The sequence below is a fragment of the Chenopodium album genome, chromosome 7 (genome assembly GCF_948465745.1).
Source record: "Chenopodium album chromosome 7, dcCheAlbu1.1, whole genome shotgun sequence".
Lineage (NCBI taxonomy): Eukaryota > Viridiplantae > Streptophyta > Magnoliopsida > Caryophyllales > Amaranthaceae > Chenopodium > Chenopodium album.
In genome coordinates this window covers 57743799-57754205 of record NC_137840.1, presented here as the reverse complement: position 1 = coordinate 57754205, position 10407 = coordinate 57743799, and the positions used below count along the sequence as shown (strand labels likewise).

The 10407-nt window shown below is 35.4% G+C and overlaps 1 protein-coding gene across 1 annotated transcript; it reads right to left on the bottom strand.

Annotated features, from left to right (window-relative positions):
- Positions 1-1903: 1903 nt before the first annotated feature.
- Positions 1904-9346, bottom strand: LOC145640359 (protein FAR1-RELATED SEQUENCE 7-like). The gene is made up of 5 exons (XM_081691651.1): positions 9113-9346; positions 7345-7648; positions 3305-3800; positions 2569-2870; positions 1904-2439 (listed from the first exon to the last, which is right to left on the bottom strand). Exons 1-5 carry the CDS (start codon positions 9344-9346, stop codon positions 1904-1906), a joined length of 1872 nt encoding a protein of 623 aa, XP_081547777.1.
- Positions 9347-10407: the final 1061 nt, after the last annotated feature.

The following is a 10407-nucleotide window of genomic DNA, read 5'->3' as shown; positions in this document are numbered from 1 at the left end:
CTAATTGAATTCTATAAAGAAGCCTTTAATCCTAATTGAATCCTTTTTAGGTCCCTTTTATTGAAATTAAATCTTTTGAAATCTAAATGTCAATTATCGATCAATACTATTAATCCTAAATATAGTTAAGCTTTATTAACAATGTAATTGAAAATCAAATTTAATCCTTGAAAAATCAATTTAGATACTATTAACATTCCTCATTATAGTAAAATAAAGTTAGTGAAAGTTATATCCTAATTACAATCCTTGTTGGAATTGAGCTCAATTACCAATCCTACTGTAAAGTAAAATGCATTGAACAACCTTATTAAATTCATTTAATCCTAATAATCCTAAACCTTGTGTTAACCCTTAACCCTAAACCCCATATTCTAAAACACCAATGAATTATGATAGTGTATACATCAACATAACAATATAAACTTTAAAATGACAATATAACATAAATTTCATAACTATGTGTACCCTATTCTATATCCTGAACCAGAACCTTGCAACTTCTACTGAGTTATAATGTATGTGTCTATTTAGTAATTGTCATTATTTAAACTGTAATGTAATGTGTAATTTTAAATTTTTACAAAGTTGGGCTAAAATAGGCGTTGGGCCAAAGTTGGAGTTGGGCCAAAATGGTTAGCCAGACAATATAGCAAAGACTTTCAATATTGTCATATTGTAAATGTAGTATTGTCATGTTTTTATTTACTATTGGAAGCTTAAAAAAAGACCTTCACCTATTATCATATTGTTGTTTTATATTGTCATATTTTTACAAAATATTCGGAGCTGCGGTGGTGTGATTTAACAACACAAGTCCAACTAAAACAATACTGGGAGCTTGGATAAATTGCATGCAATGATCTAACAAAACAACCTGTCTAATTAAAACAATATTTAACATCACAAGAACAAATTCTAACTGACTTGAACAAATTCTAACTGACTACAACCATCATTAACATTACAATGACTACAACAATTTCGGCAAATACACATTACTAAATTGTGGTTTTCCAAGTTCAGCCCCATTGCAGACCATTTCTCTGTATGAACTCGTCTTCTACAGACATGATGTCTTCGTTATTTGAATAATTTATCTCGACGAACTCATCATGAATAAAAAGCTGGTCCTTATCTATAGGTTGGTTGTTGCAGAGAAGCCTACAACAATTAAGGATGAACTTAGCCAAATGTAACTGTAACAATTTGGGTAACATATAATGATATAAACAGGTAGCTTACCAAATACATTTCACCCCTCCTTAAGTATGATTCATTGCAAACAGTGTCTTCACTAACCTGGCTAGATAAAGTGTACATTAAAGAAATTGTAATTGACATACTTGTATACAACTATAGATTTTGAATTATACCCGTATACACACAAGATCAGTTGAATTAGCAATGCACTCATCGCTCTTTTGTTTGACAATTGCCTTTTGTTTTGCTCTTTCTTCACGAGCCTTTTTTTCTTCATATTTTTTCTTACGTAACTCCTTCTGTCTTGTCCCCTCCTTAAATGTCGTCATAAACCTAGTACAACGAATTGTACCTTCACCCCTCTTGCTACGAGGATCCTTAATTGACCCAAAAACAATATCTTGATGTCCAAGTTGCTGAACCTGTTCCCTGCTATGAACAACAACACCTTCAACCCCACTCTTACCAACTGATGATGGAGTTTCAAAAGTTAAAGCTCTCCTAGTGTTATTCACACTAGGAAGAGTGGATTTAAACCCCGTCTCCCTAACACTACTCATAGGAAGGGCAGGAGTAGTTTTCTTTTTCACTTTCATCTCCAATTCTTTGAGACCCTCAATTACCATCATCATTGTTTCATCATTGTCACTTGCTAGATTTGAAATAGGTGCAAAGACAACCATCATCTTGTAATAGCGAACTACGTCAGCATTTTTGTTGGATCATGAAACGCAACTTTCACCCTAGTATGCATTCGATAAATATCTTTACACCACCTATCCAATATATACATAGTAGGTACATCAAAAATTTGCTGCAACTCTAACACCTCGATGCAATGTCTACATAAAATCCCACTACATTCAAATAACTTGCATTCACATTCAGCACTTTTGTTTTCATTAAAAAATAGAACACGGTAAGTACGGAACTTGCCAATCGGCTTTTCCTTCTTATCAAACTCACTCCAAACATAAACTCTATCAACTATCAAGTGTTCAAAGTAACCATCTGATATATCTCTCATGCTGCTGCCATTGCAGTACATCATCCGTTTACACTCCCTTTGGATCTCTATAAACTTTGCATCTATGTATAAATTCCTGTACATCTCCTCAATTTTAAAATCAGTGACTAATCCACGAAGGTAAACAACTGAATTAGCATCTGCTAACCTTTCCGATTGGATATGTTGTTCCATTATAGCAACATACTTCTCCGCAAAATCACATAGTCCTGTGCTACTATCAAAAAATTCATCAAAAAAATTGTGAATGCTTTCAGACCTCTAGGTCGTCCTCATTCCAGTCCAGAATAAATGTTTCATCGCAGTTGGAATCCACATTTCTCTCTCTGAATACAAACCAGCTAGCCAAAGGTTGCTTTGAAGTTTATACTTCACAATAAACTCATTCCACCTCAATTCAAACTCCTCCAAAAATAAACTATCATAGATAATATTTTTCAACTCATCCTTGAAGTCATGATAACCTGGATACTTGCCTAGTTTGCTACCAAATTTCTCTGTGATGTGCCACAAACACCACCTATGCCTTGTTTGTGGCATCACTGCTTTCAAAGCCTTGCGCATAGTAGGATCTTGATTAGTCAAGATAGCAACGGGAGGTGTACCACCAACAGCATCTAGCCAAGTGTTGAACAACCACCTGTTCACATATACTATAAATAAATAAAATGCAAAATCTTGTCATGTATATATGACAGTGTATACATCAACATAACAATATAAACGTTAATATGACAATATATATTATAACATATGAAAAAAAAAATTATAGAATCATATAAAGAATTACATAATCATAAAATCACAATTTAATATAAACAATTTGCCAAATTTCATTATCAAACAAACAAACTTCAAACAAACAAACTTAGTGTCATACTCTTTGTTTTGAATAATTTAAAATTATACATTCATTTGATTGTGTAATTCATAAACAAGCAACTAAATGGTTAGATAGGATAAAAATATTAACATGGTTACCTCAATTCAATTAGTTCAGAGATAAACAGACTAACAAACAAGCTAATCAAGAACAACATAACCAAAGTTAAACCATAACAAAATAATACATACGTAAATGTTTCAGTGTCCTCATGGAATATGATAGCGCATTCAAGTAATATTGTTTGCCCATGGTGGTTTACTCCAACAATATTTGCAAAGGGCAAGTTGTACTTATTCATCAAAAAAGTCATATCAAAACACACTACATCATCGAAATCCTTATATGCAGCTCTGCTACGCGCATCAACCCAAAACACATCTTGCAATACCCCATTGGCATCCAACCGATGTATGTGGTAGAAGTTCTTATTATTTTTTAGCATCATTAGGAAATAATTCATCAAAGCATTGTTGTCCCCATCCTTTAATTTTAGCTTCTTCTCCCTTGACATCAAATTATTCACATCCTTCTTAGTAAAGGGCATATTCTCAACCCCATTTCTCTCATTAGCCAACCACTTGTGCATGGCAGCAGCGGGGAGCCCCACATCATCTCCAAAATGCAGTTTACGCCTCACATACCTCATCTTTTCCAACTCCTTCTGTAACACCCCTGATTTACTAACTAATAATAAACAATAAATAAAGGAAAAATATACAACCTTTAAATAAAATTGCAAAAGCATACACCTAAATCGGAGGTATTACTGCCACACTCAACAACCTGTTTAGTGTTAAGGCTTACAAAAATCCCAATAATTACAACCCATAAATCTAAGTGAGCATTTTGTACAACTTTAGAAGTTAAACTTGTTATAACACTAATCGAAACACATGAGCTCCTTTAGCTACGATCATCACTGGATCAACCTGTTATAATCTTGAATGCTCACTCTACTAAAATTCGGCCGTTTTTGCTACGACCGTCATGAAAACGGTCGCAAAATATGATATTTGCGACCGTTTTTGGGTTATAAAACGGTCGCAAAGGTATTTAAATATATTTTAAAAATAAGATTCATGTAAAAAATAATTCAAAATTAAATTAATTTCGTTACGACCGTTAGTGGCGGTCGCAAAATGCGACAATTACGACCGCTATACCGGTCGCAAAAGTTTTTTTTTTAATTTTATTTTAAAAAAAGGGTATAAAAGAGCTCTATTCCTAACCCTAATATGTTGATAGCCGCTCACATCTCACGTCCTCCTATTTCCTTTCTCTTTCTACTTTTTCCTTTCTCAATCTCACGTTCCTCCTCCTTCTTCTTTTTTTCCTCCTTCTCTTTCCTTCCTCCTTCTCTTTCCTTCCTCCTTCTTTCCTTCCTCTTTCCTTCGATCTCACGACCCTATTTTTTTTTTCTTCATTCTTTTCAGATCTTGAGTTTTGGTGTTCGGATTTTTTGTCAACAAACAAGTTATGGAAAAGGGTTTATCTTCAACAAACGAATTATGGGTTTCATGGTCAAATTCGCCCATAAAAGTTCCAGATCTGGAGTTTTTATGGTCGAATTTGAACATATAGACCCAAAGAGGAAGAAATATTGGGAAAGGTATGTTGGTTTTTCTGAAATTTTTGTTTATTATCTATTTTTGCGGTTTTGTTTCATGTTTTAATCGATTTTTGTGATTTTTGTTGGAGTTTGTATTCGAATTTCTTTGATTTGGGTTTGATTTTGATTTGTTGTTAATTTTGTTCGAATTTTCATGAATTTTTACATATATTATTCGATTTTCTGTTATTTGGGTTTGATTATATTTTTTGTTAATTTTGTTCGATTTTCATGACTTTTGTCATATATTGTTCGAATTTCGTTGATATTGGGTTTGATTTTCAATTTCGTTGATGTTCGAATTTTGTTGATTCAAAGTTTGATTTTAGTTTTCGTATACTTTGTAAATTTTTTCATATTTTGGGGGTTGATTTTCTGGATTTTTATTAGCTTGATTTTCTTTTTTTTTTTCCTTTATTTTCTGGAGTTCTGTGGGGTTGTGTGTTTGAATGTCCTTCAATTTTTTTTGCTTGTTCGAATTTTTTTTTTTTTTTGAAGAATGTTCGAATTTTTCATTTAGTTAATTTTCGTGGGCTTTGTTTGATTTTTTGTTTGCTATTGTTTGGTTTTTTTGGTTTTGTTTGATTTTTGGTATAATTTGTTTTGCTAAGAAGGTTTTTTTTTTCAGTTTTATTTTTTTTCTATTGGGTGAGATTTATGGGGGTGGCTGGTGGAGTTACGGGAGTGGCAAGGTGAGTTTTATGGGGTGGGCTAGTGCTTTCGAGGTGGTTGGGTGGTGTATCGGTGGTGGTTAGTAGTGTTTTAGGTGGACATTGGTGATGGGGCTGGCTGTGAAGTATAGGCTGGCTGTGGGTGCTTTTTTTTTTTTGAAAACTTTTAACGACGACTTTAAGCGGTCGCTAAAATCCAATTTTGCAACCGTCGATTAAAACGGTCGCAATTATTAATATTTGCGACCGTTCCCCTAACGGTCGTTGAAAATATTAAAAACGGTCGCAAAAAATCTGCGACCGTCAACCGGTCACAATTTTTTTTTACGGCCAAGTAAATAACGACACCCCCTTTACGACCGTTGACGGTCGCAATTATGAATTGCGACCGTTTTTGCTATTTTCTACGACCGTTAGAGGTGGTCGCAAAAACCTTAATTTTTAGTAGTGTCACCATTAAGGACAAATTCCAAAATAGATCGTCGTAGGGTCGCCATAAGAAAAAGACATGGCCGCAAACACAAATAGCACAGTAAAACAACACACACGTCAGCAAAAAACTGAGTAATCACCACATCTCAAAATACAGAGTATAATAGGATAATCAACATTACTAGCTCAATTAAATAATGTAGTTCAAAACTACATAACACATTGTACTCTGAAAATAACCTTTATCAATTCAACCTCGAATAATACTACAATCCTTCACTTAATTAACTCATAACCAATAAATGTGTCATGCTCTTTGTTCTATACCTAGCCCTGGGCATGAGTAATTCGAATAACAAACCAACAAATATAAAAACTTCAATACTCCCAATAACTAGAAAACACCTTGAACCAGACCACATACGGGCCAATTCCCACTGTAGGGACCATAGAAAAATATAAATAAAGATTGTATCTCATTCTTAACTCATGATTATCATCCTCTTACCAACATGCCAAGGACTAAGGTATATAACGCCGAGCCTCAAACCAAGAACAAAATAATAATTCTTTACCTTTTGATCTCATATAACGATGAAATAATCATTCACAAACTAATAGATTATATCTCAATAATGGCACAGAATTCCAAATAATATAACAATTCGATTCATAAATATCTCAACTCTTAGGGTAATAATACTAGCACCCAAAATTAATTAATTCTCAACCCAAAATAATAATATTAGTAACCCTGAAACCTCAATAATAATACTCCCTAAAGCAACAACATTAAAAACCCTAACACAATCAATCATATACAACAATAATAGTAACAAGATATTAGATTTGATCAAATCATATAGTTATATACATGAATCATACATATGAATAGAAAATCATACAATAATTATATAAAACAATTATACAAACAACTCCAAAGATCGTGTGATTACCTTTCAGATCGAAACACCAAATAGATTGTATACGAATAAGGGACTTCGTTGAATTTGGCGAACATATAGTCAACATGATTGAATCCGAATGATATGAAACAAAATTACCCAATCAAAGAAATATGATAGCATGAGGTTAGGCAAATGATAATTGCTTTTTAGAAAACTAACTAAGAATTGTAAATTAGATGAATAATCATCTTGCTGCCAAACTTTTGAAGACTTGCGTTCAGAAAACGAGAGTGGGCAAAGAAATAAAGCTTTATATATACTACGTATATATATATATACTAAAGCAATTTATATAATTATTAGGGTTTCAAGATAGTTTATATAGGACAAAATAAATAAATTCCTATTTAAGCATAGTTAGAGCTATTATACTCGTAATATAATTTTTATCTAAGCAAAACTTAGTTTAGCTATAAAATATATTAGATAAAATAATGAAATATTCGGGTATTACACCTTCAATCTGTATTTTGTCACTAGCATTGATTTTGAAGGTGATACTTGATGGGGTTTATGCTTCAACTCCACTCTTACTATCTCCCACTTACCATGATCCTTTAAACCAGCATACATCCCGGCTTCGCAACCACATTTTTTTGAATTCTTTGTTGCAACCGGCTCCCCTTCCAACTCCTTAGATAATCTTTTCCCACCAACCCTCCTTCGAGTGTCTGGAAAACCTGCACACTCACATTTCCATGTAATAGCCCTTTTAACCTTGTGACCATCTTTCAGAGTTTTGTATGCACTTTGGCCAAGAACCACACCAAACCCTTCTAGCTTGCCAAATGCATTATAGTACATATCAGTTTCTTCCCATGAATCAAATATCATTCCCACCTTCAGGTGGGTCTATTTTAATTATGTTCAGATTCACCATATTACTGAAAGGAATGGTGTCCTTCGAACAAGTGTACTATTCCGTTAGTGGGTTCAGAATTATTAGAAAGCTAATATATTCAGTAAGGTCAAGTGATCGGAATGCCTGGGTGGAGGCCGCTTCCGATCAGTAATATTAATGAATAATTAATATTACAGCTTAATCTTGACTGAACCCTTCGGGTCACACCCAAGCATTCAACAAACCGAACCGACGAATTAATTCGGAAGGAATTAATGAGTCGACCGAGTAATATTTATTTAGACGTCGGAAATTCGAGCTTAGAGCGTCGAAACCGAGCGTCGGAAGTCGAGTCGAAAAATAGTGAAAGACGAGACGAGAAATAGTAATAAATCAACAAAAGACCAAAATACCCCTAGCATTGGAATGCCCAAGCAAACCGAGTGCTAAGGGCGTATGGCCTAGCATGGTGGCTAGCATGCGCACCAAGCCGAGCCTAGGCTGGCTGGTGCGTGCTAGCGCACCCATGCTAGCATCGCAAGGCTAGGCGCTGCCTAGTGCGTGCTAGCATGCTAGGCACAGCCTTGTGCGCGCAATGGCTAGCAAGCCATGCCGCAACAAGCTGCAGCAGCTAGCACGCTAGGCGCGCCAGCTCGCCACAGCTAGCAGCAGCATGGCTAGGCCATTGCTTGCTGCCTAGCAGCGCTGGCCAAGGCACAAGGCCAGCAGCAGCCCGCACAAGCATGCTGGGCTTGCTGGCCAGCAGCGCCTGGCAGCCCGCATGCGAGTGCTGGGCCTGCTGGGCTTGCTGGGCGTGGCTGTCACGGACAGCATCACATGGCAGCCCACCTTGGCTGCCTTGGTGCCCAAGGGTGGGTGCCATGTGGCTTGTGGTCCTTGAGTGTGTGTGGAGTGAGGTGGCCGGTTATGGGAGAGGGAGTGGGGAGCAAGTTTGGTCCCCCCCTTCTCCAAGTGGTCCTCACCTAACCACTCACATGAGCTTGCCACTTGTTGATTTATTACTAGCTTGATTATTAATTTTATTTTAGCTTTAAAATAAAATGGAAAAATCATACTATCCCACATTGATGGGAGAGTAAATGACACTCCCATCATTTCCTATAAATACCCAAGTATGGGCATTGGGAATGATGCTTGAGTAAGAGTTGGAAAAGGCATCACAATTAGTGAAAACCTTTGAACTCAATATAATTACTCGGGTTTTATTGGTCGGGTCTTGCTAACCCCAAGACATTGGACCTAGTCGGTTTTGTTGGTGCGGGTGGACTTCGTTGGAGGTCTCCGTGTGAGCGGGACTTGAAGCTTTCAAGTAAGAGCTCATTTTGGAGCGAAGCACGCGTCAAAGGTAATTAGCTTATCTTAATCTTGTGATTAATATAATTATGTTTATGGTTTTATTTATTGTGAGTGCGGTCTTGTTTTTTGGGTTTGTTTCCGCGGTGAGTCGGACTCACCAAACCCCAACAATTACCTCCATCACTATCCATCCCCACTCCACCTTCATATAAACATAATTTACCAATACCAACACCAACCCCTTCCTCAAAGTTTATCAAATCCATTGCACCACCTTCATCACTATGAGACAATGATACGCAAACATCTTCTGCAACCTCTGAACTTAACATCACTGCCTCAACCTTCAATAAATTATTCAATAAATTATTCTTTCCATAAGTTAACAACATGTGTGACAAACAATCAATCTTTAACAATTAATCTATAACACGTACTCTATCACATGTCATCATAAAAAGCCAGTATGTTTTTAAAGCAATCCTACTCTTATTTCAAACTTTCATGAGATTTCAATGTATTATATTGTACAGTTAATGCCAACTACCTAACCTATAATTTTAGTTAAGCATCAATAATTTTAGCTAATAAAGAATATTATCTACTGTCATAAATAATGTTGTTTTATTTCAAACTTTAATGGAATTTGTGTGTACAATTAATTACCTAACATAACCTATAATTTTAGCTAACCAATAATTTTAGCAATAAACAATATTGTCCGCAGTCATAAAAAGTTTTGTCATTTGTGATTAGGGGTGGCAATTCGGGTCAACAGGTTGAGTTCGGGTCAATTTTGTGTTATGCTTAGAAACTATCAAAAATAGTGTAAAACTTAATATTATTTTAAAATATGAAATTTGTGTCAAATTGGGTCGAATTCGGATTGTTCGGGTTTGGGTTTCTCTCAATAACTTCGGGTCGGGTTAGGGATTGCCAGCCTTATTTGTGATAATTAATATTGTCATTTGTGAAACATGCTAGATTAACAAATATATGATCCAGATCAAAAATAGCAATTGTAAATGTCATTATTACCAAAAACCGTTCACAATGGACGCAATTTCACCCCAATACATGCTAGATTAACAAATATATGTTCCAGACCAAACCCCAATTCCAAAAAATGCACCAATCTAATAATCAAGTTAATCCCAAGAACAGAGTCAGTTATACCTAATTCCTGCCAACTAAGTTCTAGCAACAATCACTTTCAATCAGCTCCATTGATGTCCGCATTGCTAAATCTGCTCACAATTGACGTGCTTTTACCCCCAATTATCCAATTTATTCCTTCATCTTTAACCCCAAAAACCCTTTATTATTCAGCAACAAATGAGTAATGGGAGTTGAAGAAGATGAGGATTTAGCGAGAATCTGAAATTTTGGGAAATGAAGATGAAAATGGGGGCTGAAGAAGATGAGGATTCAACAAATGAAGATGAGACGAAGA